The 20,472-nt window shown below is 36.9% G+C and overlaps 1 protein-coding gene across 1 annotated transcript; it reads left to right on the top strand.

The window, feature by feature from the left end:
- The first annotated feature begins 1,500 nt into the window (after nt 1-1,500).
- NCR3LG1 (natural killer cell cytotoxicity receptor 3 ligand 1) lies at nt 1,501-18,644 on the top strand. Its single transcript, XM_026706516.2, has 10 exons — nt 1,501-1,826; nt 3,185-3,532; nt 5,551-5,877; nt 6,719-6,814; nt 8,254-8,658; nt 10,996-11,304; nt 12,690-13,004; nt 14,564-14,875; nt 15,926-16,219; nt 16,972-18,644. Exons 1-10 carry the CDS (start codon nt 1,694-1,696, stop codon nt 17,055-17,057), a joined length of 2,625 nt encoding a protein of 874 aa, XP_026562301.2. The 5' UTR covers nt 1,501-1,693; the 3' UTR covers nt 17,058-18,644.
- The last annotated feature ends 1,828 nt before the right edge of the window (nt 18,645-20,472 follow it).

Genomic DNA, 20,472 nt, shown 5'->3' with positions numbered 1-20,472 from the left:
TAATTTTGAAAAGAAAATTATTAAATACTATTGTCACGGGTATTTAACCCTCCTCAGTATTTCTGGTGTTAATTCTATTGTGAGGGCCAAATCTGGCCTACTCCGTTCTGTTCCAGCTTTTATTCTACATGGTGTTTATGGGTAAAGAATGGATTCATTGTGGAAACCTTATTCAGGTCAGAAATGCTGATGATTACCGTACTATTTCTCCTCCCATAGGTAGCAGGTGAGGAACGTTCCTGTGCTGCTGGCAGAAAAGGCCCAGTTTTAAAATTGACTTTGGATTGCCCTCCCGCCCCCAACCCATAATCCCTGGCATCATTTGCTGAGGAAAAGAGGGGTATTCTGCACAGAATAGACAGACAATCCACTATCAGAATTCCTTAGCCTCAGCAGTTACAAAGGCACGCAACAAAGGCCTGTCAAAACAGTAATTTGTACGTGCTGTCAAATCAGAACAATTCATGGTAGATTGCAAGCAAATCAAAACAAAATGTGACAAAAGTACAGAGATAAAATGTTCCAATAAAACACTGATCAGGTGTTAGGCTCCAGCTAGAAGGCCCTATGAAAAGTTTTATTTTGACTGTCTTGCAAAACAGTGTCAAGGTAGAATTTGCAAATAAGGCTTCGAAGAGAGATTGTTCTACTATTGTACTTCTGATGTTGAATGCTGCTGCTGATTACAGTGTCTAAATTGATTACATTCAGGCACTTTAGCAGGAATTATGGAGGAGGTAGATTTTGAGCTTTGAAGGTTGTTCAAGAATCTAAAGGCCTCTGCCTTTTTTTTTTTTTAAAAAAAAGAGAAATACAGTATATTTTGACCCAGTAAAACATAGTACATTGATCATAGAATAGTAGACTTGGAGACCTTCTAGTAGTCCAACCTCCTGCTCCAGCACTGTATACCAGTGGTGGGATTCAATTTTTTTTTTTTTTACTACCGGTTCTGTGGGCGTGGCTTGGTGGGCGTGGCAGTGGAAGGATACTGCAAAATCCCCATTCCCTCCACACCCCACTAACCTGCCTTTCAGCTCTGTTCTCCTGTGCAGGGCAACAAAGGAAGACCCAGCTGATCAGCTTGGATTCAGGAGACAGAGAATAGATGGGTCAGGGCCAGTCAGAGGTGGTATTTGCCGGTTTTCCAAACTACTGGTGTCAAACTCACATAGTCACTTCACATAACATATTGTGAGTTTTTCCCCCTTTGCTAAACCAGGAATAGAGGCAAGCTGTTACACTGATTACTTGTTTTCACCGACAGGAAATTTCAGTATATTAAATGTTTTCTAATCTAATTAAATGCAAGTTTTTGACTTTTTAAAAATTAAGTAGAAGTCTCTGTTAGCAGTCTTCCACTTAAAGGAGATCTAAAAGACTTCCATAGTCCCGGTGTGTACTCTTGGTCCTCCTTTATTAAGCAGATGCCTGAGTATGCTACCTTCAGACTTTGAAACGGCATGAGGTAACTATTTTCTTTCCCAGTTTTTCAGCAACAGAAACTCATTTGAAGACCAGAAGTGAAAATGAACGTTTCCGGGACAAAGATCCTTCCTCGCAGAGAGGAGATTTGGTCGTTCAGGCAAGAGATCTAAAGAGCTGTGTAGCTGGGGTCGATTCTGATTACTCTTTAGAGCGCGATTATCTGAAAACTGTAGTCCAGACTGAGAAATCAAAAGGAAAGAGGGCAATGGCGACTCACTTTACAAGAAAACTACCTGGATGTATCCACATAAATTTCCAGGAATCAAACTCCGTTCGAAGGCGACTTTGCTTTTTCTTTAGCCTCTGGGTGTGTCTCAGCTGTGTTCCTGGCCTGGCAGGTAAGGAAGTAAAAACGAAGCGCAAAAGCCTCTGGGCACTTCCGCGCCTGCTATACATTACATATATATATTGATTATATATATTACATATATAATTATATATATTACATATATATATATATTGATTATATATATATGCGCGCCTGCTGTACATCTAAGACGGCCGGAACGCAGGTGGCAGGGAGAGGATGGCGGAAGTGCTTTGCTGCGTTCTGCTGTTTTGAGTTGAGGACGAGGCGATGGCGCCTCAAGGGCAAATGCAATAGAAGTTGTCGAGCGTGAGAAATGTTGTGACTTGGGGAGGTGGAGGAGGACGGAGTTTGGGGCAGGTGGACGAGACTTTAGGTCAGAGATCGGTCTCTGGAGGCGAGAGCCACCTGGCCTCGCTCCTCCAACGAGCGCCGTCGACAGCGTTTTGCAAAATACGTTTTTCGCTCAGAGCAAACGTAATCTCCTTAACCGGTTCCTCAGAGGAACGAGCCCTCTTATTCGTTAAACTCCGTTCTCTGGATCTGTGTATGAATTTGAAAACACCTCAACTCGGCAATGCTATTACTGTTCAGCTGTTATTTCTATTAACTCCTTGTTTAAACTATCAATAGCCTGGTCTCCTGATAAACCCTGAACCGTAAACCGTGACTTACAACCTCAGTGCTTATACTCCTCCAAATATAATCTAATATGTTCATCATTTAATAAAACCCAGACTCAAAATGCAAGTATTACTTTGATCTTTCCTTTAGTTTTGACAAAAAACTCATCATGGTGAAATTAATTTACAGGTGTCCCTTTTACAAGGGACACTATATTGGGGGGGATTAGTCAAATGAGTATTATAAGATTTACAGATTGCAAATGAAATGCTACAAACTTCTGATTATTGGTTTAAATTTAGTAAATTGCTGCATCTTGCCCTCTGATTCTCCAAAAGGGCTGGGTTCAGACATTCTATTAAGCCAGAACTGGGTGCTCTGAGTTTTTTGTGTTTCTTTATTGTCATACTGGATTGATGCCAATTGACTCCTTATCGAAACATTCCAGCTGGATCACAGATGAACTGCAATTAGCTAAGGAAAAACAAAACTATCCATTGTAGTAATTTGCTTGTAATTATGCAGTCACAATTGTTTCACCTGGATTGTGTAACTCCTTGCCAAATTCTGGCTTACTCCAAAAGTAGTCAATAGCCCACTTAGTCTTTATGACCTCTAATTGCTCTCTGCCTCTTGCCATTCCACCACTGCTGTTTCGCAATGCTCTTTATGAATGTGAGGACTGGGAGGGGAGGGAAGAAGAAAATACAATTAATCATAATAATCTGCAATCCATTTTTTTTTTCATTTTGTTGTGTGAAAAAGCCTTGAAAGTAAGCATGCCGTTTCGGAAGACAGCAGTCTTGGGTACAAATGTGACACTTCAGTGTAAAATCTCTGACTACGCTCCTCCAGAACTGGATATAAAAAAATCAATATTCATCTGGTATTTGGAGACATCTGAAAGGAATAAAATAGAAAAACTTTATTCAGTTGTTGCTGGAGAACATTTTTCAAATAGAGATGGTTCAAGACTGGATACAATTCAATTAAAAAATGGAAATGCCTCCCTTTTCCTTCCACAAATACAGCTTCATGAAGAGGGCAAATATATATGCGTTGTGATTGTTGCTTCTGCTAAAGTTGAAGGAGCCACCATTTTAGATCTAGTTGGTAAGTGACGTTTGTGGCACATCTTTCCAAAGAACAAACTTGTTCTTTTGGAATTCTTAAACTCTATTAAGATTTATCTGACTGCTGGTTGCATAAGATTGTATTCTAAATGTCACCCTCTTATGATGGGCACCCTCCAACTAGATCCTTGTAAGAAAGGGGAACCCTGGAAAGAGGAAGATAGAAAACATAGAAAGACCCTCCCTATTTCCTCATTTTATATCGTCTCAAGAATCGCTACGGTGTTATGGTTAGAACATCAGGCTAGAAACCGGGACTTCTAGGCATGCTTTAGGCATGAAGTCAGATGGGTGGTGAGTCACTCTCAGCCCTAGGAAGGAGGCAGTGGCAAACCGCTTCTAAAATCCTGCCAAAAAGACTGCGAGGATTTCTTCTGGCAATTACGAAGAGTCAACATGGACCATTCTTGTTCACTTTTCTCATTTTATTTAACCACATCATAAAGATGTCTTGATAACTCTTGTTATTAGGGCAACTAATTAGTTGCAGTCAGGCAGTGCCTACACTGAAATAAACAAATATATTTTCTATATCATACCTCCATGATGTTGCCTTCAGCCATAGAACGAGACACCTATAGGTTGTTCTTAGCTTAACAGGTGTTTAAAAAGAAACTTCCTTCAAGCTGAAGGGTGTAAGGGAATAGACAAGTGATGAGGCTTTGCTATCTGCTATCTTGTTGGGAAGGTTGGATGATCAGTGAGAAACAAAGACATACTTATTAGATGTTTCAAGGTAATTTAGGCATATCTTCTTCTATCTTCATTGGGTTCTGGTTGGTCTTGCCTGTCAGTGTTCTGCTATTATCTACCTAAAGAGTTAGATATAATGGCACATGAAACACAACACAAAAATTAAAAATATTTGATGGGGTTTGAATGGTGTAATAATGACACTATGAACTTATATCTCCTAAACAAAAGCTGGAGGAATCTGGAAATTAGCATGTGAGAGAGTGAGAGAGAGAGAGATTCTACATACAAATGTTGCTTGTGATTCTGCTTCGTTGTGACTTTTTAAAAAAAAATTAAGTTACATTTGGATAGGACAGAATGGCCTATACAGGAAGGAGCCTGGAGATGATGAAGTCATTCCTTCTGCTCTATTGTCATGTATGTTCATTTGTCAGCTGTATAAACTATACTAGGTTTAGAAATGGACACTTTGAGGCCCAAAGCTATTTTTATTTATAAGATCTTGCAGGGGATTTCTTCTCTTCCTCTGTCTTTAATCTTCATATGAATTAGGCGAGAGGAGGCTGTTCAAAGCCTTTTCCCAAACCATTTTCTTGCCCTGGGCTCAAGTCTCAGTTATCTGATTATTGCTATTCCTTCTGTCCTTCAAGGCCTCTATACTCATTACAGCATGCATCCTGCTAGCTGCTACATTTTTAAAAATCATCGTTTCCATCAGCAGTCTCTCCCCGTAATACCTACATATGCATCATGCTGCTCTTCTTGGAGATAAGTAACACTGTGCAAAGTACAGAAAAGAAAAAAAAATAACATGCAAAGAAATTACTGTAAATGCATGAAAATAAACAAGAAAGAAATATGGCTAAAACTAATTTATACCAAACCATTCACATCTCTCCATATTTTTTATGCTTTCAAAACAACCTTGTTTCCACCACATGCCTACGCTTTGCCCTCCCTCCCTCCCTCTTTCCTTCCTTCCTTCCTTCCTTCCTTCCTTCCTTCCTTCCTTCCTTCCTTCCCCTCCCTCCCCCTCCTTCTTTCTTTCTTTCTTTCTTTCTTTCTTTCTTTCTTTCTTTCTTTCTTTCTTTCTTTCTTTCTTTCTTTCTTTCTTTCTTTCTTTCTTTCTTTCTTTCATAGTTTCTGGGAAATCTGTAGTGTTTTTTTTTTCTTTTCCCCTTAACTGTTATTTGAATTGGATGTTAAATGTAAATGCTGTTTGGGAGGCTGAAAGGCAAAATAAAATACAACATATGTAGAAAAATCAATAACCAATTCCATTTTTATTCAAATACAATATAGTTGAACCAACTGTCCAACTGTTTCCCAAGGAACTTGAAATTGAAAAAGGAAGTGTAAAGACACTGACATGCACAGTGAATAAATTCTATCCTGATTCAATTGTCATTCTTTGGCAAAAGCGTTCTAAGCATACGTCGGATAAAAGTGTACTTGCAGAGGATATTTACATGGGATCATCTGTGAGAAATGATGATGGTACTTACAACATCACCAGTAAACTGAGACTTCAACCATCTTCACAAGATCAAGGAAACGTCTATAATTGTATTGTGAAGCATAAGTCATTTGCCAGCTATCCAGTCTACAGTGTGACTTTAACAGTAACAGGTACTCGTTATGAAAGATTTAACAGCTCTCTTGCTTAGCAACAGAAATTTTGGGCTCTCAATCCTGGTCGTAAGTTGAGGATTATCTGTACTTAAAGTATTAAATCAATGGTCATCCTGATTTTTCAGAAGAGTTGACCTGGGTGGTGAACAACTTTTACCTATAATTTTACAGTCTCAGATAGAAGCATATGCCCTCCCCCAAATAATTATGGAAGTGTCTACAATGTTTTATCTAAAAAGAAAGTGTTTATGAAAAAGTGAGATAACTAACAGAAGAGAAATAGAAAGATAAAGTCAAGTGCATTGGGACTCCAAGGCCCAGAACTCCAAGCTAGTACTGCAATATTTCTATATGACCTCAAATTGTTCATGTTGATAAAACATTCCACAAAATAAAATTTCAGGCCAAGAGTACCAATTGACAATAAAATGGTGTTTGTGCTTCGGAGTAAGGAAATATTCATTATGTAGTACATTATTGTAGGAAACTCACCACCCAAAATATTTTGTATGCACTGAGAGGCCTGTGGTGACTGACAAGAATTGGTCCACATCTCATAAATTCTATATATATTTTAAGATCCTGCTTTTAAAATCTATTAATGAAATGTGAGATTGGATTATCCCCCAGACTCAACTAGGTTGTGCTATTAGATGGTGCAGTAATTTCCTCTCATAGCTTACTGTTTTGCTTATGCCAGAATACCCTATATCAGCATTGTTTGTTTCTTATTACATAATTACATGCAAAATGCTTGCTTATTAAAAGTACCAAGAGCAATCAATATTTTGAGTGCATCTGATGGAACATAATTTCTTTTCTTATTATCTTTCTACAGAACCTCACTCGACTACTCAGTTAATAATTGGGTTGGTTTTAGGCTTCCTTTTTTTTATGGCTGGATTGCTTCTGTATTTTGTATTTTTCCAGGAACGTAAGTCATTCTAAATATGCCTTATCAGTACCATCGTTTGTCTTTAAAATTGTAGTCAAAATTTATATTTGTGAAAGTTAATTTTAAAGTATCATTGTTGGAAAATTCTCAGAGAAGAGCCATGCAGAGACAAAGACCAATAGGGGAAAATGGAAAACAGATTAAATATAGGCAATTATGTTGCACATATCAAATTACAGGTAATCCTCATTTAGTGATCACAATTGGGTCTGGTAACTCAGCCATTAAGTGAAACAGTCACTAAGTAAAATGGCATTTATAGTCTTACTTCATCTTCCTTTTGCTTTATAGACCTGTGAAGGTCATATGTGCAAGAACTGTTTACAAAATTATTTTCTTATCAGCATTGTAACTCTGAACTATCACTAAACAGGGCTATCACTAAATGAGGATCACCTATATAATCTTTTTAGAGATCATTTTCCAGAACAGCATTAAGGAAGGGAACCCAATTATCAGCTGGAACAAGACTCTAATACCTATGCAGAATACAAATACAAAATCAGAGCAAATTTTGGCAGATGAGTAAACTTACTGGTCTGGCCATTTGTGGGAATTCACCTCCTCTCTGCTCCCTCCATCCCATATTAAAGAGAGTAATGGATGGATGTCTATCCTTGGTGAGAATGAAAATAAAGCGAGAACCTAACAGTCAGTTTTCTTAACTTCTCTCCCCATAAATGTGTATCAGTCTTTTGTCTCATTCCTGAGCCAGAATAGGGTTTGGTTATTGGAGCAGGCCAGAGTATGCCTGCATTTTTTTTTTGCCAATTCAAGAAACGCACAATATCAGAGAAGTGAAATGATATGTACAGAATAACCCTTGAGTAACAAGAATATGCACATGGAAACATTTATGAGAGTAGTTATGAATAATTATTCAGCCACACACAGATACACTAAACTGAGTTAAAGTTTACTTTAAGAAATAGCACAGTCCAATAAACGGTCCAGGCCATATACGTTTTACAGTCCAAAGAATATCCAATTACAAAGTCGTCTTACCGGTTGCTTTTGTCATTTACAGTAAACAAAAATACCAAAGTATAAGCACAGCATAAATACAACAGAGAACCTTAGATAGCAACAGAATGTCAGAGAGACAGAATGTCAGAGAGAGCAAGCTATGATCTCTAGCTCCCCCTTATGGTAATTTGCTATATAATCAATCAATCAGAATATAGTATAAATCAATACAGTGATTTTGTCTTAAAGCTACAAACATACATTGTTGGTTTATATATTGCCAACCCAACTAATTGGTGGACAGATTCCTAACAAAATGCACTAAGTAGAAACACATATAACTGTTTTTATGAATAGAAAAATGCTTTGTAAAATGTTGAAAGAATACTAAAATATTTGCTACAACATTTCAACCAATGGGGTTTTCATTTTCCTTTTTTTTCTTTTGGTAGACCCACCATCTGTGCAAATAGTTGGAAGTGAGGAACTGAAGCATTTGGAAAAAACAGAATTGCAATGCTTGATTACACACTTTCGACCCAAGGCTTTGCAGGTAGACCTCTTCTTAGTAACTGAATCTCAGAATCCAAAACGGAAAATAGCCTCTTGGAATACAGTATCAGTTGAAAAACCTACAGAAGATGATGAAAATTTTCCTTTCCTTGGGAACTTGGAGGACATGTTTCAAGTTAAAACAGAGTTGAAATCAAAATCAAAAAACGTCTATGACTTCCAGGGGGAAATCTGCATAAATCCAGATATACGGAAGCTGAAGAAATTTGAACTTTTATTAGAAGTTAAACATAAGGGGTTTCATCATGGACCGTATACTAAGGAAAAATCATTTAAAGTCATAGGTAAGTGAGGATTATGGCAAAGTACTAAATGATGTTGAAATTTTAAAGTTATCTTATGGTTTATAAGAGAACTAAGTTTCAGAATGTATGAAAATAAAGGAGGCTTAGCTAATTTTGGTCCAGCCATGGTCCCAGCAGATATCTTAGACTACAATCCATGCACTGAATATGAATTGTGATAGGATATTATTTATGTCTTGGCATGGATGGGCTGGAAAGAGCGTTACTTGTATCTCACTATTTATGACTATGTGTTGCATCTGATATTCATGAGACCGCTTTTAAAATTATTCAGAGTACCTTGCATTTCAAAGGGAAACAAGGTGGATCTTGGTTAGTACTTGAATTCAAAACCACTTAGGAATTCCAGGGTATTGGCTGGATAAGGAAGTTGAAAAGTATTCCAGTGGCAAGCCACTTAAGCAAGGCTGCAAAGGAAATGTCATTTCCTACCTTATAATGTATCCTTTAGATTTGTAAAGAAGATGATATTCCATGTCACACTCTTTATTGGTGTAAATTTTTTGTCCATGCTGTTTATCATTTCACCAGCTGAGGTATAGCTGAATCCATGTCTGTTCACTAACTAAAATTTGCCTTCATTGGAAAGCATTTTTTGATGATAGACACAGAGCTATTCTTGTTTTCATCTGTAGAGTTTTCCCAAAATAATGTATTATTTTTAACGGATTATGTTTTTTACAAATATAATTTTAGATTGTTTAAAATGTTTCCACATCATTATTCACAAGATTGTCCCAAGTGTCATTTTTATATTGGATAATGAACTCACATCTACAGTATCGAGATAGAACATAGAACAATAGAGTTGAAAGAGATCTCAGCGGTCATATAGTCTAACCCTCTTCTCAAGCAGGAACCCTGTATCATTTCAGACGAATGGTTGTCCAGTCTTCCCTTGAAAGGCACGCTATTCCACTGGTTAATTGCTTTCACCTTTAGGAAATTTCTCCTTAGTTCTAAGTTGCTTCTCTCCTTGGTTAATTTCCAACCATTGTTTCTTCTCTTGCCTTTTCGTGCTTTGGAAAATAGTTTGATCTTTGTAGGAGCCCCTCAAATATTGGAACAGTGCTATCATCTTCCTCCTAGTCCTTCTTTTCATTAGACTAGACACACAGGACCCAATTCTTGTAACTGTTCATTGTACATTTTAGCCTCCAGCCCCTAATCTTTTTTGTTGCTCTTCTCTGCGCTCTTTCCAGAGTCTCAACATCTTTTTTGTATTGGGGTGACCAGAACTGGATGCAGTATTCCAAGTGTGGTCTTACTAAGGCTTTGTAAAGCAGTACTAGAACTTCACGTGATCTGGAGTCTATCCCTCTGTTAATGCAACCTAGGATTGCATTAATAGAGGGATTGAATCAAGATCACATGAAATTCCAGTACCTGTATCTGATCTGAATTCTAGATAGAGATCTAAATCAGAGATATTTCCCACCATTCCTCTGCTGTTTGTGGGTAATTTTCAGTTCAGTTTGCACACAGTACATTCAAGTCAATCCCTTTATTCAGATCAGAGCTACATATACACCACTCATTTCAGCTAGCAAAAAAAATAGAGCTTGATGTTTATATGTGAAACATCACAAAGATTAAAAATAGTTAACTGACAGACAAAAGTAAAGAGAGAAAAACTCAAATGACACGAACATTACATTATCTGTCTATCTAGTTATATGTGTTTAAAGAAGAACAGAACTTTCCAGTGGAAACAAAACTGTGGTTATTTAGCATGGATAATCCCAAAGGAGGAAGGCCTTTGGTTTTTCCAGCTGTAACTCTTTTATGTATATAATGGCAGCCAAATACAAATGGAAACTAAATGGATAATAGTGAAGAACCTTCAAAGCCACCACGAGTCTTCCAAAGCTTTGATGACATCTCTTACCATTTTTCCTTGCCCACTATTCCATAGCTGTTATTTACACAAAGCAAGGGAGGACCAAGCCAAACCCATCTGCTAAGGAACCTGACTGTAGAAAAATCAGTAAGTGACTCTTCTTCTATTCTGCACCATAAAGAAACCATTTGGTGGTCAGGGATGATGTATCCAACAAGGCACCTTTGCCCTTTCAACTGACAGAGATAGTGATTTTTCTACAGCCAGGTTCCTTAGCAGATGGGTTTGGCTTGGTCCTCCCTTGCTTTGTGTAAATAACAGCTATGGAATAGTGGGCAAGGAAAAATGGTAAGAGATGTCATCAAAGCTTTGGAAGGCTCATGGTGGCTTTGAAGGTTCTTCACTATTATCTGGATATATCTCTACACATCACATTTTTGCTGCTTGAATTGAAATCCTTTTGGTTTTCTTCCTAGCCGTACCTAGACTTCATAAAGTTCGTTGTTCCACGACTGTGCCAAGATCAAATAAGTCGCTCACTCTGAGTTGCAAAATTCATTCTTATTTTCCGGAAACTCTTGAAGTCTGTTGGAATAAGGAGGGTGAAATTCTAGACAGTTCCTTTTCAACGCCACCCACAAAAGGTGTTAACGGGCTTTACTTTTGCATCAGCAAGATCCACTATTGCCCCCAAGTGGAAGATTCTGGAAAGAGGTTTGTCTGCAGAGCTAAGCTGGAAGGATCACAAACATACAAAGAATCTGCATGGCAGATGAACGCTGTGGGTAAGTAGAGGAGAAAAACTATGGTCTTTATTATCCTACCCTGTTTTTCCAACAATACGGCCTCCCCCAGTAGGAAGTCCCAGCATGTTTTATAGGCATGAAATGAAATTAAGCCCCTCCCCCCAAATTAAGGCCTATATTAAAACATGAGAAATGGGGGGAATGGTGGAGGGGGCTTGCCGTTAGGAAGTACTTTTGTTGCACACCCGGATATGGTGCTGCCTGCGTTGACCCCGATACGAAGTGCCCCATCAACGTCGAGGTCAAAATCCAAGTCTTCGCTGCCCACCCGCCCAAAGATGCAAGGGGGGGGAATTAAATCACCCCCAAAAAGACGCCCTAGCCATTTTTTCGGGGCTCAAAAAAAAAAAGAAGACCCGGCCTTATTATATGAGAAACACGGTATATTGTACATTGGGTGTTTTACTCTTAAGGCCTAAGGCACAGAGTAATTCCAATAAAGTGCAGCTCCTTTTTGCAATAAAATAAATAAATAAATCCTACTCCTCTGATGTAATTCCACTCTTTTAACAATTAACTCATAAAGTTTTACTGCTATTGTAATAATAGTGACGATCCCTTATTTTTTTCTCTTGCTGATCCCTCTTTCAATTCTTCTCTTCCCACATAGCCACAAGGTGTGAATTCAATTCAATTTTCCTTTCTCAGAAAAGTATTCCATACATCTCAGAATAAGATGTCTCTTACAAGCTGTGTATAATAAATACATCTATTGATATTTAGGAGGTCACAGAATCCCTTCCTTCCTTCCCTCACTCCTTCCCTCCCTTCCTCCCTCCCTGCTATACAATTGGGCAGATGGTAGATTTCTGAAAGCCATAAAGATCCATAGTAGAATCCTGAGCCAACGTCCTTGAAGGGGAAGACATATATGCTCTCACAGAGGGTTTGACTTTGGTATCTGAAATCAGCTCAGTTCTTTCATGCAGTATTCTTCTGAAGCAGAAGGGGACATTGCTGAGTAGGTTACTCTTTAGCTTCATGTAACACTTGCCACTGCCAAATAGCTAGAAGTTGGATGTGCAAAATGGGGAAATAGCCTTATTTGCATCTATGTTCAGATTACAGGATCTCTTTTTTTAAAGTGCATGAATGTGCCTTTCTGGAATATTACATGAGCAACCGAAAATCTATTTCCACACCAAAGTAGAAATCTTCATTGGTGTTATTTTATCATTGAGGCCATTTTCTATTTTATTTTTTACCAGATTTGTAATTTATATACATTTGGGCACTTGATTTATTTGGATGATGACTTTGGTACTTAAGCTAAACAGTCATGTGGGAAGAGAAGTTTGTGCTTTGACTTCACAGCTCTGTAGTGAATACTAATTCTGTCATTTGCTGTTGTGTTTTATTTACAGTTCTGGCCCCCAAAGTTGGCAAAATAGAATGTAAGCCCCCTGTACCTGAGTGTGGGAAATCCATCACATTGAGTTGCTTATTGACAGAATACTATCCACCTGAGTGTGACATTTATTGGAAAAAGGGCTTTGAAGAGATCCCGGATGCTACAATTAAAACAGAGGAACCCTGGTTGGACAGAATGCCAAAGCTGTACTCCAGGACAAGTGAAATAACTTTTACACCCAGTGCAGAAGACCATGAAGTAGAATTCTTTGTTGGAATAAATCATTGCAAGAACATTTTATGGGAGGGATATACAGTCATGTTGAAAGGTGATTGTTATCATTGCTACAAAAAAATCTTTGTCTCTTGGAGTATCTATGGAGATTCTCAGTCATTCTAGGTCTTGGTTGTCCCAAAGGTGCTTTTTTCAAGAGGCAACTGGACTTCCTGGTTTTTCTTTGAAGACATTTCGCTTCTTGTCCAAGAAGTTTCTTCAGCTCTGACTGGATGCAGGGAAATGGAAGGATTTATACTCCTTGCAGATAGCTAGTCATTTGCATTCTTTTAGCGGATTGTTAAGGTCACTTGGAGGTCACTAAATGGATTTTAGTGGATTGTTAAGGTCGCTCTGTGTCATCAGGGTCACCTGAGTGGTGCAAATTGGTGTGGAGCCTTCTTGGAACTGCTGAAAGGACTGTGTGGTAGATTGGAAATAGATGATGTCGTATCCCTCCCCCTCTGTTGAGAGGGGGCTGATCAATTTTGACATAGATGGCCTCTTTAACTCCTCTTTCAAACCAGAGGTCCTTTCTGTCCAAAATATGAACTTTGTTGTCTTCAAAAGAGTGGCCTGTGTCTTTTAAATGGACTGCTGAATCTAGTCCTGATGTGTTTGTTCTCCTATGTTGTGCCATGCGTTTATGAAGTGTTTGTTTTGTTTCCCCAATGTACAACCACAATCACTTGTACAACAAACAACCACTTCATAAACGCATGGACAGGTAGGATTGCTAGTTTGAAAGAGGGGTTAAAATCTTCAAAGAAAAACCAGAAAGTCCAGTTGCCTTTTGAAAAAAGCACCTTTGGGACAACCATGACTTGGATGACTTGAGAATCTCCATAGTTAGTTGTTAAGGTAGTAGCCTGGGTGTTAAACCTGGATTCCCCATTAACTTTGCTTGTCAGAAGGTGATCACATCACCCTGGGATTCTGTGACTGTCATAAATAGAAACCAATTGTCAAGATAGATAGATGATAGATAGCAATTGCACTTGGACTTTTATACTGCTTCATAGTGTTTACAGCCATCTTTAAGCGGTTTAAAATTGCCCCCAATGATCTGGGTCCTCATTTTACTGACCTTTGAAGGATGGAAGGCTGAGTTGACTTTGAGCCTGGTGAGATTTGAACTGTTAAACTACTGGCAGTCAGCAGTCAGCAGAAGTAGCCTAACCGCTGCATCACCACAGCGATAGACAGACATACAAACAGATAAACTGCATGGTATTGTTACACACATTTTACTTCTAAGTTCATATCGGTATACAATAATATGCCATTTATTAATGGGTGGAAACAAACCAAATAGTGAGAAGCACTGATATCTTACTGCATGACCAACATATGCACACAAGAAGCAGGGAAACAGAAATAATTGCTATATGCCTAAATCAATTGAGAGTTGATTTCATGTATGAGTACTGTTCTATGTGAAATAGTAAAATAGCACAAGTTCTCATTGAACAATGATTCCTTCTTTCTTGTGGTAACAATATAATGTTAAAAATTATTCTTATCTCATTTGATGCTTGGTATAGTAGGGTATTCTTTGTATTTAATAAGGATTCCTTGTCTAATGTTGACTTCTCTGTCTTGTCACTTTTATAGATTTTCCCAAACTTTCAAATATTGTTATTGAACCAAGTGATGCAGAATATGGAGAAAGTGTAAATTTAACTTGTGAAGTCACAGATTTCAATCCTAAAAACATTTGTACTCAGTGGTTCTTGGGAGATAATTCACTAAGGAACGGTGTGGTCACAGAGGATTTAGATATGGCCTGTAATGGTTGTTACAAATTAACTTCCGTGTTTGAACTAAGAGCTACCGCTTCAGTTTGTGATAAGACCATTTGTTTCAGAGTGAGTCATGCAAGTTTGGCAAAACCTATTACAAGAGAAGTGTATCTAAAACTTCCAGGTGCGTACCAATTTTTTTTAAATTTAGTTATCTTCTGATGTTAATTGATGAAGTTGGGTTCTGTTTATCTTTTTGGGGCTTTATTAAAAGTAATAGAATTTTAACAGGTGAGGAGTGTGGCACAGCCTCATTTCCTATAAATTACATGTGCAGTGTTACTTCAAAGAAAATCTCCTTGTCTGTAGCACTGTTGTCTGTCTTGTTTTGTCTTTTGTGCTGTGGATACCAGGAAGTAAGCCACAGCCCAGATGTGACATATCTGGGAGAAGAGGTGCTCAACATCACTCTGAATTCATCTCAGTTTCTTCTTTGACCATGCCATCTGGACACCCCTGGCTTTTTTTATCACATGTGGGAAAATATTTATGGGATAAGATTATCTGACTTACCAGTAAGATGCATAGACATCCATTTCCAATCACAATGGCACCCAAATGATGAAACATGATGACACAACACATCCCCTGTCCTTTCATACTTGAATTGCACACCACAACACACATACATTCTTCTTCCACTGCAGATGCCTATGCTATATATGTAATGCTGTTAACTGAATTTCAACCAAATGCTGGAAAAACTGTAGAATAAACCACAACGTGTTTGTTTTGTCTTGATGAACTTTTTTTTGGTGTAGTTTTGTTTAGCTTTATTTTGCTTTTGTATTTTTTTTTCTTTTGGGGGAGTTTGTATTTTAATGTTTTTAGTAAAATAAAAATAGAGAAATCAGCAAAAATAACAACAAAAAGGATTGTTATGTACAGCTTAAATGGTTGGTCATAGAGAAGGTTACAGACATGATTTCCATTCATTGGGTTTTGTTGCAAAGGGTGCAGAAAGCAACTTCACCTTGTAGTTGGTAAAAATTGTGCAGTTAGTCTTATGCAGTGGACTCATGCAATAGTTCCACTATGCAAGACTTCAGAGGATCAATCCTTACAGTGTTTTCTTGTATTAAAAATTGTTCTTGCATTATTTATAATAAGTCAAGGTCTGGAAACACATTATTTACATTGTCATTTCTGCTCAATTTTTTTCCTTCTCATTTAGTCAAACGGCCCATTTTGTCTGAAATAAAGGCGACCCCAGATCATCAGAATGTTTTTGAAATTTCTATATCACAATTTGCACCTCCTGATATACAAGTCAGATGGTACCAAGGCTGGAGACAAATTTCTGAAAATATCAATCCCAGGAATATTGAGATTGGAAAAGATCACTTATGTTATTTTGTTAGTAAAGTACACTTAGATGCCCAAACACTGGCCTTTGGGAATACAATACGATGTGAAGTTAAACATTCAACATCTACTGAGGATAAAAGCTTAACACTGAATCCAACAAGTAAGTTGAATACCTATATAAAATACTTTATTTACTGAAGGAGTATCCAGACCATTGACTATTTTCCAACAACTGAATGTGTAGTTGTCTCCCAATTGTTGTAATGGATCCAAAATTCTCTCTCAATAAATAATAACAATGGAAAGAGAAAAACTGTAGTGTAAGCAGTGTTAGCTTTATAAAGAAAAGGGCTCTGTAGTGGCCTATTAGTCACTCCACCCTAGACATTACTGAGCGAAAGCAAGTCATTTGCTGTATCTACTTATTCAGGCTGTTGATAACTGTGACCCACATCAGTGTTACATTTTTTTGGTCTCAGTACCCCTTCCTACCTTTAAAAGTTATGGAGAACCTTAAAAGTGCTTTTGTTTATATGGGTTATATATATCAATATTTATCCTATTGAAAATTAAAATTGATACAGTCACTGCCACTAATGTTTCTCATAGATATTTGATGGGATTTTTATATTGTTTTATTTTTCAACATGGGCTGGCAAATAATTTTGAATTGGCAGACCTCTGAGAGGGTTTGGTTGGGACTCCTATGGGTCTTTGAGCCACCTTTTGATAGGTACTGACCAAGATGCTAAATAGCCCATAATCAGTATATAACTATGGTACTAATGATGGTCCTTTACTTCAGATCAGGAGGTTGTATGAACATTCAGATCACCTCTTGAGTAGCATCTAGCCTACTCCCACATTGCTCTAAATTTATTATGACTTAATTATCCATATCTGTCTGCACAGAGGGAAGAAAGGAAGTATCTAACTATAATGGATCTAAAACCGCATCTGGCACAGGATTGAAGTATGCTGCCTGGAAGAAAGCATAAAAGTTTCCCAAACTATGTCAGTTCTCATCTTGCTGGTGTGGTAGATGCCATCTATATTAGAAGACAGAAACTCTGAAAAAATATATCAAAATTCAAAAAGTGAGCCACAAATAGGGAAGACTTATTTTAACAAGCAAAGTTTTTTTTCTTCAAATTCCTGCGTGATGGCCACACATTATTCTGTTTGTATGAGACATACTGATAGCACCATTTTAAAGCTAAGAGACTGACAGACTGAAGATAATGAAAAATTGTTTGATGATCTGTCCATAAATGGCTCTAGTCCATAAATGTTTGTACCATGTAATTTTTTTAAAATCAGAAGATTCTTAGTATGGTTGCTAGAGTGGATTCTTCTCAGAAGCAGTGGCATCTGCAATGGCACTTTTCCCTTCCTTATACTGACAGCTAAGAGATTTAAGTAAGAAGTTGACAAAAATCCACTTTGGCATCAAAAGGCATTTAAGCTGAAAATAAAATGTCAAAATGATAACAAAGACTTTTGGATACTCAAATACCTTTAAAAGCAGGGTAGGAGAGAAAAGGAAAGAATAAAAGGGCGGCATCTGGAAAAAGGAGGAGACTGCCTGGAACTAAAAGGAACTTAGAGTGAAACCTTAACAAGATTCCTAAAAGATACATTCTAATTGAAACATTGTAACAAAATAATAGAACCCCAGGAAGAGAAAGTGGAAAAAAGAAGCAAGAAGAAACAGTTTTGGATTATTTGGATTACTTAGTGATTTTTGGATTTTTGGCTAATGGATTTGAATGACTAAAATCAATTGGGTGGTTGTTTAAAAGTGTTTCAAATGGCATCACTTTTAGAAGAACTGAAAATGGAACTTAAAAAACAGAAAGAAGATGCACAAGAAGGAAGAGGTTCTTTTGGCTTCGTATTTCAATTTTTAGAAAATAACCGAACAAAGCTGAATAACTTGTGTGTGTGTGTGTGTGTGTGTGTGTGTGTATGAACATAATGTGTATTTTAAGAATGTACCAAGCAGAATTCAATTGGAAGTTATGTACTATATTGCATGTTATAATTTTAAAGGCATAAATTGAAGTTTAAATAAGAGTTGAATGGATAAAATTAAAAGATATAAAGGTGTCATACTCCAATAGTAACTACAGGGGAAAATTTGTTTAATGAGAAAAGATAATATGAAATTGAAACAGGACAGACAAAAGTATAAATATAATGATTGGAAAGACATTGAAACTTAGAAAAAGATATATAATTGAATTTAGATATGAGATAATTAAAAATAAAGTTGAGAAAACCAAGGGAGGGAAAAAATTATGGAGAAAATGTTAAAATAGTAATAAGATATGGAATAGAACACACAGGTGAATATGAAATTGAGTTTGTGTGTGTATGAAGAAGTGGTAAACCAGGATCATGCTATTCTCAAAAAAAGATGTTTTATTTGTAATATGTTTTTGGGAAAACCCAAATACAATTTATATTAAAAAAAAAGAAAAGATATTAATACATTTTGTTTACAGCATGCTATCATTTTTAAAAATTCAGAAAAAATAGAAAAATAAATACTTGTACTTTAAATAAAAAATTAAAACATTAAATTTATACTTTTATAAATAATATTGCCACTTTTCTCCTCCATGATTAATTTAATGGGTGGTTTTATACTTGTTTTAACTACAGTTTATTTAATTACAATTGTAAACTCCTGTAATTCTGTCCAAGATTTTAAATTGGAAATAGCAGTCAAATATTTAAACAGATAAAAATAGTTCAGTCTTTATTATTATATCTTTGACCAATTTAAGATGACCCTCTCATGATAAAATTGAATTTATTATAAAAGTTAAGGAAAAGTTTTTAAAATTCATCTTGCGGACAAATGATTAGAAGTTAGACTTCTCTGTTTATCTACTCCTACCTCATCACTCCTCTGGATATACTCATTTCATTTCATAATATATACTTTATCAAAGGACATATTATTAGTGTATAATTTAATAATAAATAATCAAAAGAGAAATATATTTTTAAAAAGTTAAATTATTGTAATAGCTCCACACTGAAATGTGTTTGAATATTAGTAGCTCAGGTTGGCAGTTGGGCTGTTGGTTTGAGCTCCAAGCTTGGCAATTTGGTTGCAAACTTTTCATCACCATTTGGGGAGACATTGTCAGTGCGCTTTGATTTGTGCTTGTCTGTCAGAACACTGGCCTTTAAATACCTTTTTATCTGATGCAAATCAGTGTGGATGTTGTTTGTTCGGCTATTTCTCAGTTACGGTCTGATTTCGGACTGTTTGATTGGATGGCTGTTGTTACTGAGGCACGGTCTTTGGTTTTAAGTACCATCTGTGTGATGTAAATGAGTTGTTGTTTGTTTGGATACTTCTGAGTCATAGTTTGGTTTTAGACTGTTTGATTGGCTGCTGGTGGTTGTTGAAGTGTGGTCTGATTTCTTGTGAAAAAAATAGCTCCACACTGTTTTTATCAGAAGTTATTTCAGTTTAAGAATGCAAAAGAAATGACACACCTCTATTAAAAATTACGTTCTCCGAAACCCATCAGGCTCTCTTTCATCTCTTTTAGTCCCATATTTCAGAGACAGCCTACAAAAAAATCCTGAAGAAAGAATTTAAGTAGATTTACAGTACCTAAACTTATGGTCCATTTGGTGCTTCAAAAACCAAGAAAGGAAGGGAGGGAGGGAGGGAGGGAGGGAGGGAGGGAAGGAAGGAAGGAAGGAAGGAAGGAAGGAAGGAAATAGGCAGCTAAGAAATCTGCAATGTGGAAAAAAATGAAGTTTTTGATTTGGCATTAGTTTTATTTATATATCGAATTTATATGGCTGCCCATCTCACAAAAATTACTCTTTAATGGAATTCTATATACAGCTATCAAAATTCTGCATATTATCTGATTAGGAGTTGCAGATCCTTTGAATCAATCATCCATGCTAGCATTGCTTATCAGAACTCTTCCAATCCAATCATCCTGCTAGGGCTATAGTGACTTTAAAAACAGACATAGAAAGAACACCCTGCTAGGAAGTGTTTACACACATAAGAAATCTATGCTCCTTAAGTTATTCCTCATTAAGCTGAAGAGCCACAAACTGAACTTGATGTTCTGTCTTATATTAGCCATAATCTGAGATAGGACATATACTTTTGTGTTACATAACCCCTTCTTGCCAAATAATCATAAATAGTACAGCATCATTTGCTGCACAGTAACTGAAATGTCTAAACACCATTTCAAATTTGCAGGCTTGTCTTCTCATTAATCGAAATGCAAGGACCGCTTCAGAACTGGGACATATTTAATCATGGATTTAATTTAAACAAACCGGCATTAGTTCAGTCCCTCTTCAGGATATTCCTGTGTTCTGCCCAATCTCAAGTTATCTTCCCAGTTTCCCTCCCCCACT

This window comes from Pseudonaja textilis, chromosome 1, assembly GCF_049901715.1.
Source record: "Pseudonaja textilis isolate UNSWEBS1 chromosome 1, rPseTex1.2, whole genome shotgun sequence".
Classification (NCBI taxonomy): Eukaryota; Metazoa; Chordata; class Lepidosauria; order Squamata; family Elapidae; genus Pseudonaja; species Pseudonaja textilis.
This window is presented reverse-complemented; position numbering and strand designations above follow the sequence as displayed.